General features: G+C 41.7%; 2 protein-coding genes across 2 annotated transcripts; both read right to left on the bottom strand.

Annotated features, from left to right (window-relative positions):
- Positions 1–18,699: 18,699 nt before the first annotated feature.
- On the bottom strand, positions 18,700–19,804 carry LOC131684259 (uncharacterized). Its single transcript, XM_058966956.1, has 2 exons — positions 18,825–19,804; positions 18,700–18,742 (listed from the first exon to the last, which is right to left on the bottom strand). Exon 1 carries the CDS (start codon positions 19,798–19,800, stop codon positions 18,967–18,969), a length of 834 nt encoding a protein of 277 aa, XP_058822939.1. The 5' UTR covers positions 19,801–19,804; the 3' UTR covers positions 18,700–18,742; positions 18,825–18,966.
- Positions 19,805–19,907: 103 nt separating this feature from the next.
- LOC131680689 (uncharacterized) lies at positions 19,908–24,735 on the bottom strand. The gene is made up of 2 exons (XM_058961400.1): positions 20,018–24,735; positions 19,908–19,974 (listed from the first exon to the last, which is right to left on the bottom strand). The coding sequence occupies exons 1-2, from the start codon at positions 24,733–24,735 to the stop codon at positions 19,908–19,910; spliced, it is 4,785 nt and encodes a 1,594-aa protein (XP_058817383.1).
- Positions 24,736–25,115: the final 380 nt, after the last annotated feature.

Genomic DNA, 25,115 nt, shown 5'->3' on the forward strand with positions numbered 1-25,115 from the left:
GTTTCCACGTAATAGAACAGCTGGTTACCGCCGAACATTTGATTCTCCTGTTATCTCCTTGTGGAGTGGTAATTTATAAACCAGTATTTAGAACGGCAATGCTTTGTGCAGTGTCAATATGGGTAAATTGTTGTGCTACTAGGAATAAAACACTTCAAAGGATTTAGAACAAAATTCTAGTGTTTTGAAGCGTCCTCTTTGGTTTAATACAAATGAACTGCAGCGAATCGCAAACCTAGACATTATGACGAACAGTATTATAAGCAATTTCCAACGAAAATAGACTAGCTCTCTTTATAGTTTATAAGTTAGTTTTTAACCCTCCGGAAGTCGCGCATATGGCCCACTGAACGAGCAGCCGCTGATGCCCTAAGACGATTTCGCTAGATTTTCAGAGCAGCGTGCACTCAGTGCACTAGCGCGACTTCCGAAAGGTAAGAGTTGTTTAGCTAGAAGTAGGTCTACAATTTTCTACAGTAAAAATCACTTAACTGTGAAATCTTATTCTATCTTAATAATAATTAACCGAATCACTTAAGCAATAGAGATTGAAACTCAGCACTTGTGCCAGAGCATCCAAAATATTGAATCAGATAATATCTAATATTAATAATATTATGTAATGTAACTTAACAATACAATCACATACAAAATTAAATTTTTAAAAGCTGGACGAAAGAACTCTTTCCTGCCGACGTGAATTTTAGTTACCGATAAGACGTTTCACGGAGCAAGTGATCCCCAATATATTTTATAGTAAATTCCAAGAAGTCGACTGTGGCAAAATATTTTACACTGACGGACCAAATCTCGTTGGGTCTGTTGGCTTCGGTATGTTCAATAATATTATTACCGCTTCCTTTAAGCTCAATAACTCTGCTTGAGTTTACGTCGCAGAATTAGCTGCTATTTAGTACACCCTTGGCATCATCGAGACTCTGCCCACAGATCACTATTTCATCATTTCGGACAGGCTCAGCTCTATCAAGGCTCTTAGTGCAGTGAAGCCCAAAAAGCAATTCCCGTATTTTCTGGGGAAGATACAGGAGTTTCTGCGCACGTTATCTGAAATTTTTTACCAAATTATCTTTGTTTGGATCCGCCCAATATCCAACGTCCCAGTTCATGATATTCTGACAAATCGTGATCTCCCATATGTGTCCCTCCAGATAAATATCCTAATCTAGCCCATCTCCTTTATTTCTCATTCTTAGAAGTTCCCTGTCCTGTCTTACGGAGCCGACCAGCACCAGAGTGCCACACACTTACCACGCCTGCATAAAAGGAATTTAAAGCGAGAGCGGGTCGATGGTGTGATCACTTTTGAAGGATTCCCCGCAGGTTCGAAGAATTCCACCCGTTAACCCTTTCTTTGACATTTTGATAGCCTTAGGCTCTAACTCCTGCCGCTGATCTCCCGTTTGCCTTACGGCCAATTTCGTCACTTGGATGAAAACCGGTTTTCGTTGAAATCCGGTTTTTGGCTAATTGGCCACCAGCTATCCGAAAACTGGTTTACAGCGAAAACCGGTTTTCATCTAGTGAAGAAATTGGCCGTTAAAGCTCCAAATTTTGTTCTTCTTTCACTGTCATCGTGTCCGACTATTCTCTCCTGTTCCCGATAAAACTGCTACTGCTGTTCCAAAATTCAAATTCATATTATTTAAGGTACTTCAGCAGCAAAAATTTCCCGATGATTGGAAGTGCTCAGACATGTTTCCGATACACAAAAAGGTGACAGAAACAACAACTTCGCTGAGTCAAAAATTTTAATGTGAAAAAATCTCAGAAATCGAACGAAGCCTTTGCGACCTTTGTCCGAATACGAGAAGTTGGGGTCATAGGGCCTTTTGTCATTATCGGAGCAGAAAAATTATGCAAAATAGGGGGTTTTGGGAACAAAATGACCCAGTATCCTACTTTCCCCTGTTTTTCGAGAAACGGAAATATCTCTATTCAAATAACAAGGTTACTTCCTTTAAAAAGGAGTATGAATTGTAATTTTCTGAGTTCTACTTCAAAAGTTATAGCATTTAATATTTTTTTTTTATTTTGATATTAATATTTTATCTCTCCATATTTTCCCATAGTACTATTTTCCAAAACTACAAGCGACATGGGCGGGGGTCTAAAATTGTCCAACTGATGTGAAATTTAGCATCTGAGCTTACGTTGATATTTGTCACAATATGGAAGAAAGCGTGAATTAAAAAATGGGTGATTTTTTGAAATTCCCTGGTTCCTCCCGAAGCTACACTCGACACTAAGAAATCTCCGCGTCCAGTTAACCGTTGGACAATACAGCTCCAGTTCCGCAACCGGCACTCGTTCAGCGATTAGCAACTCAAACCCTGATGACATCGTGATTGTTACGGGTGCCAGACCGTCCGATGGTGACTTATCTCAACAGCTAGGAATATACTACCAGAATGTTAGAGGACTACGCACGAAGATCGACGAACTGTTTGTGGCTACATCTGATGCGGATAAGGATATTATTGTACTGACAGAAACATGGCTGAACGACGCACAGTGATCACCTTCCATACAAAAGTCGGACAAAACCTCAAAAGTGGCCCGAATTTGATGAAAACTTCACATTAGGGTAATTTTGTGACGCTGAATTCATATTTGGTGTTTATTTTTTGTTTTTTATTTCCTCAAAATTTTGGCACTTAGGGTGGTTCGAAAATTCAACATTTACAAATATAAAGTGCACTATTTTCAAAAATTCATTTTCAAAAAATTAGGTGCGGTGTATTTTTTAGCAGAACACACATTTTTCCAATTGTTGATAATGATAAGACACATCTATAAATTATATTGCGAACCCTGGGTAGTCAAAGGCTACCATGCGTCTCCTTCAGACGTAACATGAAAAATCACCTTTTTTCATACCTCGGGGCAGAAAGGGGCAAAACAAGATATTCATTTTCGGAAAGTACACTAATTTTCAAGTATCGTGAACAACAAGCGATCTTTCCGAACCGTTTCAAAAAAAAGTACAGCCACTTTGAACATTATAACTTTAAACTATTGCTCGATTTATTATTTGTTTTTCATGTCTGAGCGAGAAGAAAGGCTTATATCGACTAAATCGAATGGTTGCTATAAGTCCAGCGAATAACCTTTAACATAAAATCAGTTTGACCCCAATCGGAATCTTAACTAAAAAGATATATGCATTTGAATAACTTAGGTTTGAAAATAGTTTTCCTCAGAATTTATCATCTATTTCACCTTTGAAGTCATGTAAAAAATCGAAATATTGTCCTCGGGACATAATATTTCGAGAAGACTCTATTCAACCTGTTAAGAAATAGAGAAAAATGTTAAATCATGAAAAATCAAAAATAAAATTTTGAGGTTTTGTCCGGCTAGGCGACACTGTGCGACGATATAATCTCACTACTGTTATTCGGTTCTAGGTGCACGGTATATCGCAACGATCGTGATAAAATTACTTCTGGCAAAACAAAGCGTGGTAGTGTTCTTCAAATCAGCTATCGTCTAAACCCAAAATAAGTCAATGATCTTGAACAAATCTGGGTGAACATCAATAGCCATGGAACAAATAGCTGTGTTGGTGTTGTACATCTCCCCCAGATTTCGCAAATTATGCAATCATTATTCAGAAGCATATCGATGCTGCGCTGGATATCGCATTTTTTCTTGTTTATTTGACACGGCTCAATGCGTTAGCCTTGGGTCTTTTAAGATTTTTACAATGTGCAAAAATTAAAATTAACTTTTAACTATCCATAGGGTCTTGTTGACGCAGCTTGCTGCTGCGTGTTGAGATCCTCTTCCTTGGTGGTGAAAAATGAGGTGCCTTATCTGCCGCACCTTGAGGGTCATTCGGTCCGTCTTCTCTCACGTTTTCGTTCACGTCCATGTCGTCATCGATACTGCATTCATGATGCTCACGGTCGGATGTTCTTATTTGTTTCTTATACTTCCGGGTCGCTGATGTAAATCCTTCTTCATCGGTGTTTGATTCTTTATTGGTGGTGTTGGTTGATGGTTTGGAGACATTTGATGTAATCGTTGTTACTTCGATGTTGGTAACAGCAGTTGGTTTAGCGATACTGGGCCCGATCGTTGTTGAGCTGGCGTTTCTAACTGCCCGGTCCGCAGTCGTTGATTTACCAACCGGGTGTGGTTTAGCATACGAAGACGAAGAATTTCCTTAGCAATCTCTGCGCAAGGTTTTCCGTGGTGTAGCGGCTGATCGCAATATTGGCACGTAGGAATCTGCCCTGGATACGTGACTAGTGGTCGTTGAGAATGTGTAATACCTTGAGGGCATTCGTTTGAGAAGCTCAAGTAAGAAGGAATAGGTTTTGTCGGACGCATTCCTCTCCGCCTAGAGATTCGGGATTTGGAAGAAATGGCAGCTAAGCCAGAAGAGTGGAGCTAATTGAATAAGATAATGAAGGCATAAGCACAAAAGCCAGTTATAAGGAGCGGCATAGTTCGCCTACGGTATCTACCTGTATAAGGAAACAAAAAGAATAAGTTGGAGCATTCTCATCACACGAACGCCGTTGCGGAGTCCTGGGAAGAAGTTCCTCCAAGTATCTTCCGTAATACTACGCACTTCTCCGTATTTTGACATGGTTTTTTTTGATAACGGAGGAAATAGTACGTGGTGCCAGGTCATGTATCTTTATTTCAATTCTGTCAACATCTATATACGTTGGGATATTGTATAAAATTTCATTACATTCGACGACGTGTTTCATGTTGTTCTGGGAAGCGAATGATTCTGCTTGACTAATGTTTTTGAACATAATCTGTACCACATGACGTAAATGGTGGAATTGCACCGCATGAACTTCTGCTACGTTGAGCTTCATGTTCACCTTCAACAATTGCTTCACTTCACGAATCGATGGTCTTACCGAACATTTCGAGAAGTCAACTGCAACACAGTTTGCCCGCAATGGGATATACTCTTGGTGTGTATTGTCACTCATTGTTTGTTCACGTTTCACACACTAGGTAGAAGGAATCAATTTTTGCCTTTGCAAATAGACCAAGCGGCGCGCGGGTAAATTTGATTACTTGCCCTGTTACAGCAGCGGAGCGATTGCCAGCGTCTGAACTGAGCGAGATGAGAAACAGAACTGATATTGCAAATTCACTAGATCCCAGTTATCATTTACTATTTGGAGATTACAATCAGCTTGGTATAGTGTGGGAAAGTACCTCGTCCGGCTTATGCTTATGCCGACCCCTATGAGTCAACCTGATCGAGATCTATTGTACGGGCTGTCCCTTCTGTATATGCTACGGATATGTACGGTAACAATCGGTCGAAGTCGCGCTTTAGATCTTGTGTTCGTTAATAAAGAATAATAATAAACTTAATAAAGCATCGGGAAGTGCCATGTATATCAGGCGGACGAGTCGCTTTTTGATATTGACTCACATCACCTTCCACTTCTTGTTAGACTTGCATGTCCACAGCATATTCTTTTTGACGAGATACAGGAAGGTTTGGAGTTTAGTTTCGCAAAAACTGACTCGCTGCAAACTATCGATATCGGTGACTAAGCTGAATAACGAGAACAGTGTGAATGATTCAACAGAAATGTATTCCTTTGTCCTTTCAAAAACATGTCCCTGTCTCGCGTCCTAGACCGAGACCACTCTGGGTCAACCGGCGAATCCGTGAATGTAAACGACAAAAAGCAGCGGCGCTCAGGCACTATATCAATCGACGGAATCCCATTACTAAACCGGATTTCATTTTCGCAAGCAACTATATCAAAGCCTATAAACGATTCCTTCACTCTAGGCACGTGATACAAACTCAGTCTTATCTTAAGCGAAACCTAGAACGTTTCTGTTTTTTTTTGTGAATGTAAAACGTAAAGAGAATGGACTTCCTACTACCGTAATAGGGACGGGCGTTCGATCGCGTCGATCACTCCCTGCTGCTAGCAAAGATAGAACGGCTTGGTGCCTCGAACAGCTGAAGTAACTCAAATCATATCTTGATGGCTGTTCTCTATCCTTATTGTTCTCCTTGTTCTTCTATGACGTTTGTAATGTCCTTTCGCAGATTAATTTAACATGTAACAACCCCCTAGGAGCAGGGCCGTCTTAAGACCACTCGGGGCCTCTGAAAACTATTGAACTAAGCGGCCCCTATCATGGACCAGATGTAAACCGATGCATAGTAGTATAGTTCTTCATGCCACTTCAAAGTGATAAAAATATTATAACACAGAGAAGATTCGTGTTTCAATCCAAGATTTACCAAAAGAGACATATTGTAATGGCAATTGAAAAGATAACAGGATATTCGAAGGCTAAAATTAAGATATTGCGTGATGCTTCTCTTAATAACATTTGATTAATGTAGCAGTAAGCTGACTAGAGCTTCCATTTACCGACGGTTTTCAGCTTCCCGGAATTCGGGAAATAAACAATAAATTTACCGGGAAATCCCGTGAATACAGAAGAAAAATAAAAAAGGTGAAAGATTTTCTTGAAAACAAAAAAAAATGAATTGAAAAGTTTTCAAACCCGTTTGATTGCATGTATATCTGTCCTAAAAGCAGTTGTCAGAAGATGGTGATTTGGTGGCCTACACATCCTTCAATCACAGTGCCTAGAAGAAGTTACTTCCGAGTTTTACAACCAATAATTTTTAATGAAATCAACTTTTTGAAGCACTGACAAAATTAAGCCTTGTTAAGAATTTTCTGAAGAATAATTCTATGAAAAACTATAATTGTATTGGCTTTGTAGTAACCCAGAAAAAATGTTAAGCTTAAGGTGTTGGTTTTAAGCATAATTCCCCTACTCCGGTAGCAACACCGAACAAAATACAGAAAACAAAGAGGAAAGCTTCACAACCGTGTTCAGAAAAACGAAATAACATAACGCACCCATTGATCGTAACCTTCAAGACAAGAGCTACAATGATACTATGAATAAAAGCGACGATCGTGGTAACGGACTGGTGTTATCACCACTTAGGAAATAAATCTCCGCTCGCAAGGGCAAATTGCGTGCGAAGGATTTTATATAAAGACACATCAAAAACGGTTTTTTTATGAACGTGTCCACTGAAAAACAGAATGGTGAGGAATGGAATGATGAGAATGAAGAAAACGGTGAAAATTCACCTTTTTATTGGAAACACTGAAAAAAGATATGTCCTCTATCGGCAGATGCTAACGACAAATCCTATCTGCCGATAGGCTTTGAGGTCAGACATCAACATGCCCCACCATAGCTCTACTCACTACCAAAGTCTGGCGGCGACTGAGTTTGCTAAAGGGGCAAACAGTGATAATAAATAGCCTTGAGCACAGTCCACTGCACAGTGGCGGATTTGCCTAAAAACCTGGCCAAAAGTCGAAAATTGCATGGTAGTACTTCGGGTTCTAGTACATATATTGTCCTTCAGATGGTGCTGCCGCATGCTATTTTAAGTGAAATGCTCCAAAATTTCCATATTTGAGGTGTTGGCATATCCAAACAGTTTAAACCATCGCGTTTTGCTTATATTTTTTATCGAGTGCTCGAAATATCAGTATTATTCAAATGTAGCTGGATTTTGATAAAACTGCCGGATTAGAATATGAAATAATGGAAAGTTGTTCTGAAGGTATGTACTTTATTTATATGTATTGATGTCAAAAGATACTATTTTGTTCGTTTATAGAAAATGTCAATAACTTTCATGATTGTGTAGCAGACGGTTTCAGCACACATTTTTGCTAAATTATTGAAATTCTTTTTTTGTCCACGTACGTCCACTATATTTCAAGGCAATTTGAGTTCCTTGAACGATTCTCCATTTGGAAAATTATAGAATTCTTGTCCGAATTCACCCGTTTTTGAGTAATCTTTGATTAAGCGGAGACGGAGACGGATTATAAGATTTTCAGTTTATAATTTAGACTCGTACTTTTAGTTACTGCTGCACCTTCGGCTGTCATAGCGAGTCGCACATTACTGTATTTTGAACAGGAAGAATTGTGTATTTAGTGGTGAAAATTTCATCGAGATTCATAAACATTTTCAAAAGTTATCAAAGAGGAACGCAAAAGACGTGAATAATTTTGGTCGTTCATATTAAAAACCAACAGAAGTGATCGCCAAAGGTTCCAAATTTTAAAAATCGATTACGAATACCATGGTTATACGTTACCGGGAAACTGTGACGTTTGATCATGCAAGGCAAAACAAATCTAGAGGTGGAATATATGACTGGATTCTACGAGCAAAAATCAGTGGAGTAGTACAAAAGAATACTGAGATTTCATGTCATGATTTGGCTAAAAATCTCACTTTGGCGTACACTTCAGCTTGGCGAATCGGTTTGTGAGAAGGTTGTCAGTCGTAATATGTCAGCAAGCATGACAACAAAACGTGGTTGCTCAAAACTATACCAGGAAGCAGTACAAGCATGTTCTGACCAAGTATAACGCATGCTTTTAAATTGACGATTCATCGTAATAATGGACTTTGGACAAATCCTCGGTCTAACAAATCAAATAAAACTATGAATCTCAGTGAATTTCTCTTGTTGTCGTATTTTTGTCATATTCATTTATTAGTTACAACAATTTGCATGCAAACTTGTTGTCAATTTTCACTCCATGCATTTCGTCGCAGGATCGGCCTTTTTTCATACTTTAAAAAATACTATTTTTCGTTCTTTGAGAAATATGTGCATCGGACAGCATTTGAATAATAATCGTGAAGGGAGTTGAAAAGTTTTATAACTATGTTGTATAATATTTCAAAATTCATAGTTTGAAATGACTAATAACATCAATTCTCATAAAAGCTACATCATCTAGACACCCAAATATCTTATTGCGTGCAAATCAACAAATTCTATCAATTAACTACACATCATTTAAAATTCAATACATTATAAACGTTATTGGCAAATACTGGAACCAATAAAACCATTCATTTGTGAAAATTTATTTATATTTATATTAAAATGTCGGCCATTTTGTATCCGCCATTTTGAATTTTGAAAATCTGACATTAAAATCGTAATCTCCGTCCCAAAAAACCGTGGTATGTGTCTTGGCAGGTCATTCAAAAACCATTTTCGACTTTTGGCCAGGTTTTTAGGGAAATCCGCCACTGTGCACTGGACCTAAAAATAGATAACGAGAGAGATTTGGTCCGATCGATGAGAGTGAGAGGTGACGATCGGCTTATAGGAGACATTGGGGGTCGATAGGTCAATTAGGAGGTGTTGGAGGCTGTGGCGGTGATCACGATACTGTTGGGAATATGTGATGACATCATTACAGTTCCTCGATGGCGGAGTGGTTAACGCACCCAACTAGAGACTGGGAGATCGCAGGTTCGATTCCTGCTTGAGGACATCTTTTCTCAGCATTTCCAATAAAAAGATGAACTTTTACCGTTTTCTTAATTCTCACCGTTCCGGCCAGACTTTCTCTTTCTGTTTTCCAGTGGACTTGTTCATAAAAATCCTTAAAAAAATGAAAAAAACAAAGACTCACGTCAAAACAAGGAATACATTTAAAACGATTTTTATTATTTTTTTTTCTTTAAATATGCTCCTTTAAGCTCACACAACGAGACGTGTCAAAAAAACGAATTTAAAAAAAACATTGTGATGGACTTTAAAATTACATGATGATAGTAGTTCAAGTCGCTTCCAGCTACTGTCAATTTGCAGTCGACTTACCAGTTCATCGTGTGAGCCAATGCATAGAGGACAGTATTATTCCACTCAAGCATCGTTCGAGCATGCGAGTGTTAATGCTTGAACCAGATTCTGCAGGCACTAGGTGCAGTGCAAATAGTGACATTTTAAGCGGAATTTCTTTGCTATTGTTACTGGCACCATAGAGGAGAGTAAATAGGATGCAGTTGGTACCTGATGGCAACGAGTGGGAACGTTATTATGCAATTTCAGCTCCACAAGTAGCACAGCGTGAACCCATATCGTTGTTTCAAGTTGCCTCTGGCACAGGTATGGTGGTGCCGGAAAATATGAGCTGTAAAAATTTTCCAAACACAGTAATGTGCTCTACTTTAGAGTGGAAAGCTTTTATTTCGTTTTGCGTCGGGTGATAAATCTTGTAGAAATGTCTGAAAAATATTTTCAACTGGAAAACATGGTAGAGTAACCTGTTCTGATAAGAACTGTTCGTTCTCGGTAGTAAAAGGTGCTATGATCCATGTGGGATTTTAAATTTGAATGTGGATAATAATATGACAATGAATTGATGCCTAATTTTTAACACTTTTTCCGGCTTTTTTTCTAAATCACAGATTAAGGAAAGGTCTTAATACTACATCACGTTGCTGAGATACATCTTCAATTTCAAAAAGCATTATTCTTTCTTTTTTTGCTTCTACCTTCCTTCTTGCTTCCATCTGCCGTGTGCCGCCTGCCTTCTGTCTTCTGCCTTTTGCTTTTTGCTTTTTGCTTTTTGCTTTTTGCTTTTTGCTTTTTGCCTTTTGCCTTTTGCCTTTTGCCTTTTGCCTTTTGCCTTTTGCCTTTTGCCTTTTGCCTTTTGCCTTTTGCCTTTTGCCTTTTGCCTTTTGCCTTTTGCCTTTTGCCTTTTGCCTTTTGCCTTTTGCCTTTTGCCTTTTGCCTTTTGCCTTTTGCCTTTTGCCTTTTGCCTTTTGCCTTTTGCCTTTTGCCTTTTGCCTTTTGCCTTTTGCCTTTTGCCTTTTGCCTTTTGCCTTTTGCCTTTTGCCTTTTGCCTTTTGCCTTTTGCCTTTTGCCTTTTGCCTTTTGCCTTTTGCCTTTTGCCTTTTGCCTTTTGCCTTTTGCCTTTTGCCTTTTGCCTTTTGCCTTTTGCCTTTTGCCTTTTGCCTTTTGCCTTTTGCCTTTTGCCTTTTGCCTTTTGCCTTTTGCCTTTTGCCTTTTGCCTTTTGCCTTTTGCCTTTTGCCTTTTGCCTTTTGCCTTTTGCCTTTTGCCTTTTGCCTTTTGCCTTTTGCCTTTTGCCTTTTGCCTTTTGCCTTTTGCCTTTTGCCTTTTGCCTTTTGCCTTTTGCCTTTTGCCTTTTGCCTTTTGCCTTTTGCCTTTTGCCTTTTGCCTTTTGCCTTTTGCCTTTTGCCTTTTGCCTTTTGCCTTTTGCCTTTTGCCTTTTGCCTTTTGCCTTTTGCCTTTTGCCTTTTGCCTTTTGCCTTTTGCCTTTTGCCTTTTGCCTTTTGCCTTTTGCCTTTTGCCTTTTGCCTTTTGCCTTTTGCCTTTTGCCTTTTGCCTTTTGCCTTTTGCCTTTTGCCTTTTGCCTTTTGCCTTTTGCCTTTTGCCTTTTGCCTTTTGCCTTTTGCCTTTTGCCTTTTGCCTTTTGCCTTTTGCCTTTTGCCTTTTGCCTTTTGCCTTTTGCCTTTTGCCTTTTGCCTTTTGCCTTTTGCCTTTTGCCTTTTGCCTTTTGCCTTTTGCCTTTTGCCTTTTGCCTTTTGCCTTTTGCCTTTTGCCTTTTGCCTTTTGCCTTTTGCCTTTTGCCTTTTGCCTTTTGCCTTTTGCCTTTTGCCTTTTGCCTTTTGCCTTTTGCCTTTTGCCTTTTGCCTTTTGCCTTTTGCCTTTTGCCTTTTGCCTTTTGCCTTTTGCCTTTTGCCTTTTGCCTTTTGCCTTTTGCCTTTTGCCTTTTGCCTTCTTCCTTCTGCGTTCTGCCTTCTTCCTTCTGCTTTCTGCCTTTTGTCTTCTGTCTTCTGTCTTATTTCTTATTTACTAGCAAAATGCAAGTCAAGAAATGTACAACCTTCTCCGAACTCTGTAGAGCAATACTAATTGCATATTTACTAAATGAACGCGCTAGAGTTCGGTAAAATTGACAATAGTCCTCCAGATATTACACTAGTTATTCTAGTTAGAAGAATCTCTGAGAGAGATAGTGAAAATTCCATATACTTAAACGTTTTTAATTACAAGCAGAAAACCATAACGCTGATTGAAATCACAATCTATTTAGCCCCAATGTAGAACAGATAATTAGTTTTGTCATAAAAGCTCTACATTTTGCTCCTAGTTACACATTTTCGTAGACCGTAGCGCACAAGTAATTTAGCTTCAATTGTACTTGCACTTTTTATGGTAAATTATCCGAACCGGAGTGTAGTATGCTTACCAGAGACTGCATTACGGAGCCGCTAGCAAAAGAAAGTCTTTTTACTTTAATTAGTTTAATTGTGGTCATCTGGAAATGCACTCCAGCTGATACTCGAGAACAAATTGCGCAGCGGAAGGTCCATTTATTGGTGCGCCACGAAACGCTTTAGTGCTGGATAGTGTTCGTCTTTGAAACAAGAGATAGGGAAAGCAATTGAGGAAAATGTGGAACTGTCTTGTAATTGATAAACTCAAGTTGAGTTGTTTCCTGGCAATTCAAAGCTGCGGCAGTAATTAACAGCGTTTTACTTTTAATTTAATGAAAACCTTATGGTACTGATTCGGACAAACGAAAAAAATCTCCCTCAGTTGGTAAATTTATTATTAAAACTAATATACCTACGAATTTAATTCATGGTAAATAGAAAATAGTAATTACAAATAAGATGGTAAGATTTTTTTCTGCTTGATGCTTTGATTTTGAGAACTAATGTTGCTAAATCTGAGAATAACATCATAAGCCAACCTTAGGTTTTCTGAATAATGTTCATAAAGTTGTGAACTAGTGCATGGCGACATGGCGGAAACCGTGACTGAAGTTAACAAAACAAAAACAAATATTTCCACCAATAAATGCGTTAAGCGGGCGTTACTGAAGGGAAATTAAACATAATTATAAAATACATGATTCTTTTTCATGGTCCTGTTTTCGTTACGTAAAACGTGATTGTTTTAGAGTTCATGACACTTTATTCGAGATTTTGGAAAAAAAAATTTCCGTATGCGAATACAATTCCTCTCTTGAATAAAGAGAAAAAATGCATCTGTTTGAACCTTGATCATAGAATCGATTTTATCATTTTCCCCAGATAATCGAATCAAGGATAATAGAATACCCGGATAATCGAGTCTGATTAGTGATCCAGTAGTGAGATGTTGAAATAAATGAAATTGAAATACTAACATTTCTGATGATATTTCTCAAAACAAGAATGGGTGATTTCCAACAAATTACAAATAGTTAAATTTCTGAATATTTAAACTGCTTGCTCGTTAACCCCCCAAAGTAAAACAATGGAAAAAGTTTAACGTATTCTCCAGTTCTAGTCATTTGTCTTTCAAATGAATTTTCTTATCTTGTCTAGTTGAAGGCAAGTTTACATAAAACCGAAACGTAAATAATCACTTGAACTCAATTACAACTCTACCGTCTGTCAGTCAATAGCAATCAAATGCCCGGGGGGAATATCGCAACCACTGGGTCGCAGTAGCGTTGGTGCGTTTCGTCAGAAAACCCATTAAACTTTGTACTCAGTATCGCCACGGCGGAAGCTTCTCCATCTCGCCGGATACCATCGGATCTGGTTCTGGCCTGTCACAAACATCCTTCAACTCGCCGAAAAACGCTCCAACTCGTGATAATGATGATGACGGTGATGATGGCCAACCACCGTTCGCGCGAACCCAACCAACCGAAGGGGCTACATCTGTGAAAATCTGTTAAATTAATGCCACAAGAATTACCACTGAGTTCAAAATTAATTAAAAAGGAAATTTATTAGAAAACTTTTCTGTTCCATTTTCAAGAAGACCACACCCGAGCTTTGGTTCGATTTCCATCATCCGACTATTTGGGTCTGGTTTCAGTATACGCCTGCCCCAATCATGATGAGAAACGATGAGAAAACTTTTGCTCGGCACAAATCAGCGCGGCTCTATGTAAGCAACATTTTGATTCATGTGAAAAATACGATTAGATCTGTCGTGTGAAGAACAAGATTGGAATCAGTTGAGTGCGATATGCAAAAATCATGATTAAAAATTATTTTCGTGACTTTCTAAGCGTATCATCGACTAATATAAATGTAAAAATTAAGCTGAGAATTTTATGGAATTTCCAGTTTGTATGTGGCTGACTAACATTCTTACATTAAACTAGTTTATTAAGTGAAGCAATCCATCGATTGCGGTTTACCTGTCTACTACAGCGCACCAATCCCGTCTGAATTTGGCGTCCTATCAACGATATTTTGTCGAACTATAGTTAGACACACAATGTATTTCTTATTCCTAAAAGTCACCTTTCGTGCACACCAACATCACTCTCATATAATAAATAAAACTCAATCTACTTTACATTACAACTTGGTGTCAAGAGAAAAAGTTCGTGAAACTGATTCGAAAGCAGATCACCCATTTTTTGCCACCCTTAGTTTTTTTCCAATAGAATACAAACCACTCAAAGTCACAATCATGTCCCAGTTGCAATCCCTTTTTACGCTCCTAGAAAAAGTATCACCGTAGCACAATCATCAGCTGTATAAAAATCTAGTGAGAATAATTCCGGCAACTTTTTACCCACGTGTGCAATTTCCATTCCTTTGTTTTAATTTTTACATTCTCTGGAGCCAATATCTGGGAAAGTTTACGCTACTGGGATTTTTCCTTCGATAAACTATCCAATAGAACGACTTTGAACTATCGACAGAGAGAAGAACGGTTTGTGCTGTAATATGGGGATCGTAAACTTTTATTGTGTATTGCTTAGCCCCGGGGAAAATGATCGAAATTCAGTGCACATCAAACCTACACGAAAAAAAATCTGTTCGCAAATTTCTGAAAAAAAAATCATAATTCCTTATAGTGCACCTTTCGTGGAATTCGTGACCAAGCTCCTGAAATCATAAGTAATTAACTTCGTATTTATGTTTTTCATATTTCCATCAAATCGGATGTTTGATTAGATTGCCATAGCCATTACCATAAAAGCTCGCACGAGAGCTACCTGGTCATGGACACTTACGGACAGGGTGGCCATATTGTATTTCAAAATATCGGCAGACTCATTGAAAGTTTATCGCTAGTTGCAGGCAGAGCCGTAGCGTGGTCTTCCTGCGTCTTTGACGGAGTCTTAATTTTGCGAACATTTGTTGTTTACTTTGGCTTTCTTTTTCAATTAGACTTTCGAATAATAATTTAGTGTGTACACGGAAATGACACACCATTTTTGGTTTAGATAATAGAGGTTTACCTATTGGGTTTTTCGCCTTTTTTCAGGTTAGGAAAATTTCTTTTTGGAAAAATCTCCAAACCTTATGTACGAGGTTGGGAATCGAACCCAGGTAAGCTGCATGCAGAATGAACAATTTCACATCGATATGTAAACACAACAAAAGTTGTTAAGATTCCACTGATACAAACTACATAAGCAGGTCTTTTACTTCGATAACATAAAGATCATTTGTGAATTCGCAGGACCAGTGAAGGTAACAGTACATTGCGACTTTCTGCTTCCTCGTTTAAAGATAATCACTTAACAAGTTTTGCAGACTTGACAAGGCAGTTACGTATAAAACTGCAGCCTTGCAGACCCGCAGGCTTATTATTTCCTCAGGCAATGCAATTTGCACGGAGGGAAAAATAGACAAAACGAAAACTGAGCAACGCGGAAACTAATTTTCAGAAAATCTTTTCTATGCGATGCGGAAGACTAAATTTTTCCAGCCTATTTTAGGCAAAGCACCTAAAGTCGAGTTTAATGAAATTTCAAATTTAAATTCATTGCAGATTTGCCTTAATACATTCCAAGTGGGGTGTTTGTAGTTGACAGCCGGGGTATTTTTTTCGGGAGACTTTATGATATCGATTGTTCCAAGGGGCGCACAGCGATTACCTTGTAGACGTTGGACAGAACCTCAAAAATGGCTCGAATTTGATGAAAACTTCACATTGGGCTAATTTTGTGAGGCTGAATTTTGATGGTCATTTCTTTACCTCAAGAACAAATAAAATGAAGAATTTGATAAAATATGATCTGGAGTAATATTCGGCTTCGTTTATCCAAATAATTTCAGTCTTCTGATAATAATAATTTCAGGCTCAGTGGAGGGATAAATCATTCAATGATTCGTATGCAATACTGCCTGTAACATTTACATTCGTCATGCAAAAGATCACACTCTTCTGATACAAAATTCTTTGTAATCTAAATCCTCCCGAGTATGACTCATTCATATCTTGAATCTCTATAAGTGCTCAAACTTTACGAATCCCATATATGTGATACCGTACCCGCATCAACCAGTTCATCCTGCGCTACCATCACCGGGACGCCCGTTATACAGTATTACGGAAGCCCTCGAGCGCTCCGACGCAGTCGTGCTACCAGCCAGCGGCCAGCTCAGTCCGGGACGAGCCCTGCGTTCGGAGGTCGTGAGGGGGTCTTCAAAACTCCCTTCTCAGGCGAGTATTTTGCTGTTTATGACGATCCGCTTGCTGAAAATCTTTTGGTTTCTAGCTTGCCATCGAGTACATTACGTTCGGATAATATGCCGGGACACCTGTTTGGCGTTGACGGTTTGCGGTTGTACTACCAAAACGTCAGAGGACTAAGGACGAAAATCGAGGACGTGTACTTGGCTGCAGCTGACGGTGACTACGATATTTACGTTCTGACAGAAACTTGGGTTGATGATCGTATTACATCTGTGCAGCTCTTCGGGGATGGTTACACGGTTTATCGTGCGGATCGATGCGATAGCAACAGCATTCACGGTCGCGGCGGAGGAGTTTTGATAGCTGTTTCTTCCGCACTTGTCTCCTGTGAATTTGGTGTGGATAGTTCACCATGCATCGAAGCTGTTTGGACGAAGATTACCACATCGACGAAGTGCTATTTTCTTTGCGCTGTTTACATTCCTCCTGAAAACGTCTTGATTGCAATATTATGCAGCTCCATCTAGACTCTATAGAATGCATTTCTTCTCAGGCAAATGCAAACGATGCGATGATAGTGCTTGGTGATTATAACCAACCAGGACTTATGTGGGTAGCCTCTGAGCGTGGATACGCTTACCCTAGCCAGTCATCCTGCCAGCCGTTTACTACTGGACGGGATGGCTTTCCACGGACTAAATCAAATAAACACGATCTCCAACCACCAATCTCGTTTTCTGGACCTCGTCGTAAATGCTCTGCCTGAGTGTTCTGTGAGTGAAGCTTCTAATGTGATCGTTCCTTTGGATAACTATCATCCCGCTTTAGAAATAACAATCTCTACCAGTGGCACCCAGCAATACGAAGAAGCTTTAGTTGCGGATCGTCGTAATTTTCGCAAAACTGATCAAGCTACATTGCGCCGCTCCCTGTTGTTGATCGATTGGAGTGTACTACTTGATCATGTGGATGTAGATGCTGCAGTTGACCTTTACAACCGACTACTGCTTGACTGTATTGAAATATCCGTGCCTGACTGCCAACCTCCTAGGAAGCCTCCATGGTCTAACGCCATACTTCGGAATCTAAAACGTACTCGTGCCAAAGCTCTTCGAGCGTACACTAATCGACGATGTCCTTTTCTCAAGCGCTTTTTTGCAATAGCCAGTAATGAGTATCGTAGTTACAATAAACTACTGTACAAACGATATGTGAACCACATTCAACAAAACTTACGAAGAAATCCGAAAGGCTTTTGGTCTTTCGTTAACACGAACAGTAAAGAAACTGGCCTCCCATCTAAGATGGTTTACAATGACGAAATAGCGACTGCGACTGCGGCAAAATGCTCACTATTTGCCAGTTACTTCCCGGGTGTTTTCACGACTGATGTGCCATCTGTAATCGAGCTCGAAAATGCGGTTCGTGATGTTCCTGTTGACGCTGTGGACATGGATGTATTCACAATTTCAGAACAATCGGTTCTCTCTGCAATTCGGAAAACTAAATCGTCGTTTGCTCCAGGACTAAGTGCTATACCCTCTGCTATATAGAAAAAATGTTCCGATATTTTAGCGATCCCACTGGCACACCTTTTCAATATGCCATTTCAACAGCATAAATTTCCTAATGAATGGAAGTGTTCGGTGATGCTCCCGGTGTTCAAAAAAGGTGACAAATCCAATATGGAAAACTACCGTATTACTTCATCGCGAGTCGAGTCGAAGGTTTTCGAATCGCTCATCAACGAGGCGCTGTTTTCAGCTTGCCGGCACTACATTAGTACTTGTCAGCACAGTTTTTTTCCCCGGTAGATCGGTTGAGACGAACCTGGTCTCTTTCACGTCCTTCTGCACAGAACAAATGTCCAGACAACTGCAGGTGGACACGATCTACACTGATCTTAAGGCTGCAGTTGACACTGTTAACCATGAAATACTGTTAACGAAGCTTGCTAAACTTGGATGCACTGCCCGATTCTGCCGTTGGCTGCGATCATACCTTATTCACCGTGAAGTCGTTGTCCAAAATGGTGGCAATGTATCTGAATCCTTTTCCAACCATTCTGGAGTTCCTCAAGGTAGTACGCTTGGTCCGTTACTGTTTACACTGTTCGTGAATGATGTGGTTTTCATCTTGATGCGTGGAGGAAACTGTTCTTTGCTGACGACTTGAAAATATTTCTAGTTATAAAGAAAGAAGCCGATTGCCGTAAGCTACAGTATCTCGTTGATACCTTCTACAGTTGGTGTTCGGTCGTCCCCGAACGGAAAGAAATAATGAGCAAGCACCTTTTTTATGCAGGCTAAAACTAAATAAACTTTTATTAATTTTCATCTTTAACATTTAATTTCTCTCTCTTACTTTCAAATTTTCCTCCCAAGCTAACCTGTCCGACCAGCTTTTCTAACTATCTTCCTTTCCTCTTTCCTACTTTTGTTTTCCTAGGTAAGGTAAGTATTTATAAATTTTGAGGTAAGTATTATGAATTATAATTTAAATTTCTTTCTTTTTCAGGTTACTCACGGTAAGTATTCAGTTAATTCCGTAATATTTCCAATAGCAGGTCCAGGAGAAGAATATCACAAACCACATGTGAACTTTTTAGGTTTTTTGACAGTTCTCACACGGACACAAGGAGCGGGAGCTAGTTGCGAAAAACCAAACGTCACCATCGACCGAGGGATGCTCCGCTTGCAGGTTCAGTCGCGGTAACAGACCCCGGCCCGTAACATCCGGCGTTGCTTCTTGTTCCGGATTTACCTTCAACTATCTCCATTACCGCAATGTTAACCGCTCCCCGGCGATGTAGCTTCTCGTCTGCTGTCCTCACGCTGACTTGTCTAATGGTCCCGTCTGTTCCCGGAAATACTTCTACTATCTTTCCACGCCTCCAATTCTTCCGAATTTTCCCATCCACCAAAAAAACTAAATCCCCAACACTCAACTGTCGCTTATCGTCAAACCATTTGCTGCGTTTGTTGATCGTAGGTAGATACTCGGTGATCCACCGCTCCCACATACGGTCGCTTAGGTACTGGGCACGTTTGTAAACGTTTCGTAGAGCCTCCGCTGCACTCACTGGCTCCACCTGGAGATCCGCACTGGTCACTGCACCTCGCAGAAAATGGTTTGGCGTTAGTGCTTCCTCGCCTGCGGGTTCCTGAGGCTTGTACGTGAGTGGACGCGTGTTAATCATATCAGCTGCTTCTGCTACTGTTGTTTTCAGGATTTCATCAGTGAGTTTCCTTCCGTCATCCAGCGCTTTCATCGATTCCTTTACAGACCGCACCATCCGTTCCCAAACACCGCCCATGTGCGGGGTGCCGGGGGGATTGAAATACCAGGCAGTAGTTGAACTGATGAATTCCTCGGCGCACTTTCTGTTGATTTGTAGTTTGGCCTTTACCATTTCGTTCCACGCTCCTCGAAAACAAGTCGCATTGTCGGAGAATATCTCTTCTGGCTTCCCATACCTACTGGCAAATCTGCTTAGTGCCATGAGACACGACTGTGTGGAAAGGGAATGAAACACTTCCAGGTGCACTGCACGCACCGCCAAGCAAGTGAAAACGGCGACCCACCTTTTTTCCTTTCGGCGTCCAACTGTCACCTCCACAGGTCCCAAGTAATCCACGCCGACAGAGTTGAAGGGGCGTTTTCCAGGCGTAACACGCTGAACCGGCAGTGGTGCCATGCGCGGAGTATGTGGAACGCACCGATGCACTTTGCACCATACGCATTCACCGGCTACTCTAGAGACTGCTGCACGAAGGTTCGGGATTTCAAACTTCTTCCGTATCTCGTTGAACACTGTCTCTCTATTCGCATGTCCAAACTGCTCGTGATAATACTGGATGATTTTCTTCGTTACGGTATGAAAACGGCTCAAGATAACAGGATACCTCTGATTGAAGGACATTGCTTCCGCATTCACCAGTCGACCATCTACTCGTAGCACGCCATCTTCGTCGAGCGTCGGCGAATATTTGTATAGGGCACTTCTTTTCGAGATTCGTTCTGCTTTCTGGCTAGGGGCTAATTGTAGGTTGCTCGTCAGCACGCTCATCTCATCGGGGAAACTGTTCCATTGTGCTTGTTTCCACAAAACTTTCTCCGCCTCCAGTAGTTCGTTTTTCTGCAACGGTGTTTGTACTGCGGGGTGTGCAGTCTTCAGCATTAATTGTTGATTCGTCGTTGCCTTTGCTGTGAGTATCGGCAACCCTTTCTGTTTGCGCTTGCAATTTCCGATAAAACGCAACACTGTGGCGGTCACTCTCAGCAGCCTATTCCATCTCGAAATCGCCTCAATCTTTATGACTTCATGAAACAGAACAACTCTTCTGGCATCTTCGTCGGTTTCTCCGGAAGGAAATTGTGATGATGGCCACTGGCATTCGGGAAGTAGCAAGGAGGAAGGACCCAGAAACCATTCACCGTCGCTTTGTAACGGCGGACCGCGACCCCACTTGGTCAGTACGTCGGCTATGTTTAGTTTAGTCGGTATCCAACGCCAATCCACTACCTGAGTCAAGTCCAAAATCTCTCCCACCCTAAATGCCACAAATTGCTTATATTTGTACTGATCCGACTGGAGCCAAGAACAAACCGTGCGAGAATCAGTCCAAAGAACGCAGCGCGAAATGTGCAGCGTAAGCATTCGCTCAATCGTTCGATACATCCGGGCACCGAGCAACGCTGCCATAAGTTCTAGTCGAGGAATTGATTGCCGTTTGAGTGGAGCTACCTTTGCCCGAGACATAACTAAACTACATTGAATCCTGCCTTTGATAAGCACACGTAGATAGGCCACACACCCGTAAGCATGCTCACTAGCGTCCGTATAGATGTGGAGCTCGAGCGACTCGATCTCCGTCGATACAGCGTTCCCGATATAGCAGCGTGGAATCCGGATGGCTTCGACCTCGGGCAGCAAATCAACCCAGCGTTTCCACAGCTTCCAGCTTTCGTCGTCCATAACTGCGTCCCAATCACAGCCCTTTCGCCACAGATGTTGCAGAACAATTTTCCCGTGAATCGTGAATAATGACAGCAGCCCCAGAGGATCGAAGAACCCCATAACGCAGCTCATAGCAATTCTTTTCGTCGGTCGCTTACCACCATGTAAATATTGATCGACCTCTTCGCGCTGTCTCGTAGAAAACGAAAATTCGTCGAGGATAGGGTTCCAAACTAGGCCTAACACTCGTTCTCGCAATGTCTCCTTGTCTTGGTTGAAATGAACTGCCACGACCGGTTTGTCTTCGCCCAAACTTCGTAATACCTCTGGAGAATTCGAAACCCAGTTCCGGATTTCAAAGCCCCCGTTCTTGTGCACAAGCTTCACCTGTTTCGCCCTCTGCACTGCTTCTTGGATTGTGTCGACACTGTCGAAATAGTCATCGACGTAATGCCGATTGATTATAGCATCGGCTGCTTCAGGGTACTGACTTGCATGCTCTTCGGCGTTCCGATTTTTTACGAATTGGGCGGAACTCGGCGAGCAGGTCGACCCAAATGTAGCTACGTCCATCACGTAAACTTTAGGATCCTCTTCGGGATTGGATCGAAAGAGAAATCGCTGGGCTTGACGATCTTCCTTGATAATCTTCAGCTGATGGAACATTTCCTTGAGATCGCCCCCGAATGCGATTCTCCGCTCACGGAACCCGATAATTACTGCCACTAACGGTACGAGTAGATCCGGTCCCTTCAGTAGCTTGCTATTAAGCGAAACACCTTGCACCGTCGCCGCAGCATCCCAGACGATACGCACCTTTCCCGGTTTCTTCGGTTCCAGCACGACATTTATCGGCAAGTACCACGCTTTCCCTGCTTCGGTATTCTCCAGCTCCTCTTTTGTGGCCAAGTGAGCGTATCCCTTCTGAACATATTCCTCGATTTGCATTCGCACTTTCGTGTATAATTCCGGATTTTTCATTAACTTCCGCTCCAGCTGCAAATTTCTCCTCAGCGCCATCTGAATACTCTCCGGAAATCGCGGTTTGTTCTCCTTCCAGAGCAAACCGGTCTGGAACCGTTCTCCGATGCGTTTCGTGGTCCGCTCCATAATCTCCATCGCTCTTTTGTCCTCTGCAGATTCTTGGGCCGTTGCTACTACAGATTCCTCTAATGCATAGTGGCTTTTCAGTAAACCATGTATGTCTTCGTTGGTTACATCGTGATGCAAGCATACGTACCCTCTCTCTGTAGTATGGCTCGCTTGATTCGGACCATATACTGTCCATCCGAGTTTGCAACGGACGGCAATCGGGTCAGCGACGGTACCTATCTTCACTTCCATGGGCGCGAAAGCATGAACATTGTTGAGACCGATAAGAAGCTCTGGCTGGCCTTCATAAGATGCGATCGGCAGATCGCTCATGTATTGATAGCGGGCTGAAAGTACTGCAGCATCCAATTTCTGATGTGGCAGCATTAACTTGCTCACAGTTCGAACCGTTCTGAGCAACATTTTATCTCCAACCCCAACTGCCGAAGCCCACACATTCATCTTTCTTGAGTTCTTCTCAGTACGTGAATAGTCGGCAGTCCATTTGATTGTAAGCTTTTCTTCGGCCCCGACAATACCCAATCTATCGGCTAGCTTACCTTCGATCAATGTGACGGAAGCACCTTCGTCCAAAAATGCCAAAACCGTCAGCGTCCGATCCCTACCATGTAGTTGTATGGGAATTATCCGAAACAGCAGGGGGTTGCACGAGTGAATGTGTGCACTAATACCCACCGTACTGACCGCGTGAATGAGCGGATTGTGTGCCTCCTTACAGGAGCCAACGTTGCAACGAAACTTGAACCGGCATTGTCCTCCGTGTTCTCCGAGGCATAGCTTGCATAGCTTATCGCGGGTCACCATTGCTACGCGCTCGGCGTGTGACCAGTTCTTGAAATCCTGACAAAACCGCAATCGGTGGTCGGTACGCTGGCACACTTTGCATGGTTTCAACCCTAATCGGTGGCTGACGACTGTATTCGAATTTCCTTCCTCGGCGTGACTGAATACTGCTCCTTTCTCTTTTCGCTTTCGACCGGAATGTTCGCCTGAGAATCTCGTCTCCGTGGTACGCTCGATGTCCACTTCTGCTTCCTGCGCATCATCCGCAATTCGTAGGAGAAAGTCCGTAACGGTACGAAGAGAAATCTTTCTTCCCTCTCGAGCTCGTTTGATGTCAGCCCACTGTCTTTTCTCCGCATCCGGAAGCTTTTTTATCAGGCCCTGTATAAGCAAAGGGTTCTTCAGATGCTCCTTAAGGTCCGCTGCTTCCACGTGATCGCAAAGCTGCTCTACTACGTTGGCGAACGGAATGAACCCTTTCAGATTCTTCGGTGCCGGCAATTCTTTAACGCGTTCCAACAGACGATCTAGTAATTGCTCGGGACGACCAAAGTGTTGGCGAAGCTTCTCAATAACACGAGGGACCGATTTCGGAAGAAGCAGTTGTCCACGTACAAGCTCCAGTGCATCGCCCCTTAGGCATTGTTGCAGACGTGCTAAATTGTCGACATCGCTAAATCCGCACGCCTTTGTAGAAGAGCTGTACGCCGCATAAAACAGTGGCCAATCATCCGGCTTTCCCGAAAATAGGGGAAGGTGTTTACCGATCCCGTGCCTGGCAGCAAGTTGGCCCTTTGTTGGTCTGGAACCCTGCTTAACCTTCTCGTCCGGTTCATTATCAGTTTCTTCCTCCGAACTGGAACTCTCCTCCGTATCATCCATTTCCGACTCAACACAAATACCCGTCTTTCCCGCCGGAGCTAGTAGCGGTGTACTTTGATTCTTAACGGTAATAGGTCGGGAATGTTTCTGTTGCCGTTCCATTTTCATTGTGTCCAACTGATTATCCACAGTTGACATCTGCTCCCGAAAATCTTTTTCCAGTTTCTGAACTCGCTTCAGGTGCTCGTGTTTTACCTGCAGCTGCAGCTGGTTTTCGCGCTCTAGTTCTGCTAGCTCGAAACAGCGCCACTCTTCCTCTAGCTGCATTTGCTTTCGGCGCAGTGCTTGTTCCTGCAGGAACTTCTTCTTTTTCATTGCGGCCTGAAACTCCAGTTGCTTCTCTTTCACTAGCATCTGTTTGTCCCAGTCCGCCTCGAGCCGCCGCTGTTCTTCTTCCATGGCCTTTATTTGTTCATCTGCGGACGGCACTGTGGACGATTTGACACTTCCGGCATCTGATTCATCTGCCGTCGATTGAGGGTTTGCGTCCTTCTTCGTGCGCTTTTTGGCTGCCGCCACACAAACTGCATTATCGCAGAACCATTTTTTCTTCCTCTTAACGGTATCGGTTACACCCGCGCAAGCGTAATCATACCAATTGTTGCAGTGGTCGCATGCAACCATTCCACCTAGTTCCTTTGGAGCTAATCCGCACTTGCCGCACGGCGTGGTAGTGTAGTCTAATTCCTGGTCGCTCATCGTGCCGAGGGTGAGGTGCGATCCAAACTTTGAAATTTTAGTTTGTTCGGTCGTCCCCGAACGGAAAGAAATAATGAGCAAGCACCTTTTTTATGCAGGCTAAAACTAAATAAACTTTTATTAATTTTCATCTTTAACATTTAATTTCTCTCTCTTACTTTCAAATTTTCCTCCCAAGCTAACCTGTCCGACCAGCTTTTCTAACTATCTTCCTTTCCTCTTTCCTACTTTTGTTTTCCTAGGTAAGGTAAGTATTTATAAATTTTGAGGTAAGTATTATGAATTATAATTTAAATTTCTTTCTTTTTCAGGTTACTCACGGTAAGTATTCAGTTAATTCCGTAATATTTCCAATAGCAGGTCCAGGAGAAGAATATCAC

The sequence above is a fragment of the Topomyia yanbarensis genome, chromosome 2 (genome assembly GCF_030247195.1).
Source record: "Topomyia yanbarensis strain Yona2022 chromosome 2, ASM3024719v1, whole genome shotgun sequence".
Taxonomy (NCBI): Eukaryota; Metazoa; Arthropoda; class Insecta; order Diptera; family Culicidae; genus Topomyia; species Topomyia yanbarensis.

What these genes read in the sequence shown, in the direction of transcription:
- LOC131684259 (XM_058966956.1), bottom strand. Translation starts at nt 19,800, where the DNA reads ATGGCACTAAGCAGATTTGCCAGTAGGTATGGGAAGCCAGAAGAGATA.
- LOC131680689 (XM_058961400.1), bottom strand. Translation starts at nt 24,735, where the DNA reads ATGAGCGACCAGGAATTAGACTACACTACCACGCCGTGCGGCAAGTGC. An exon ending in GTATGGTGCAAAGTGCATCG is followed by an intron (nt 19,975 to 20,017) that starts GTGCGTTCCACA and finishes CTGCCGGTTCAG; the next exon opens with CGTGTTACGCCTGGAAAACG.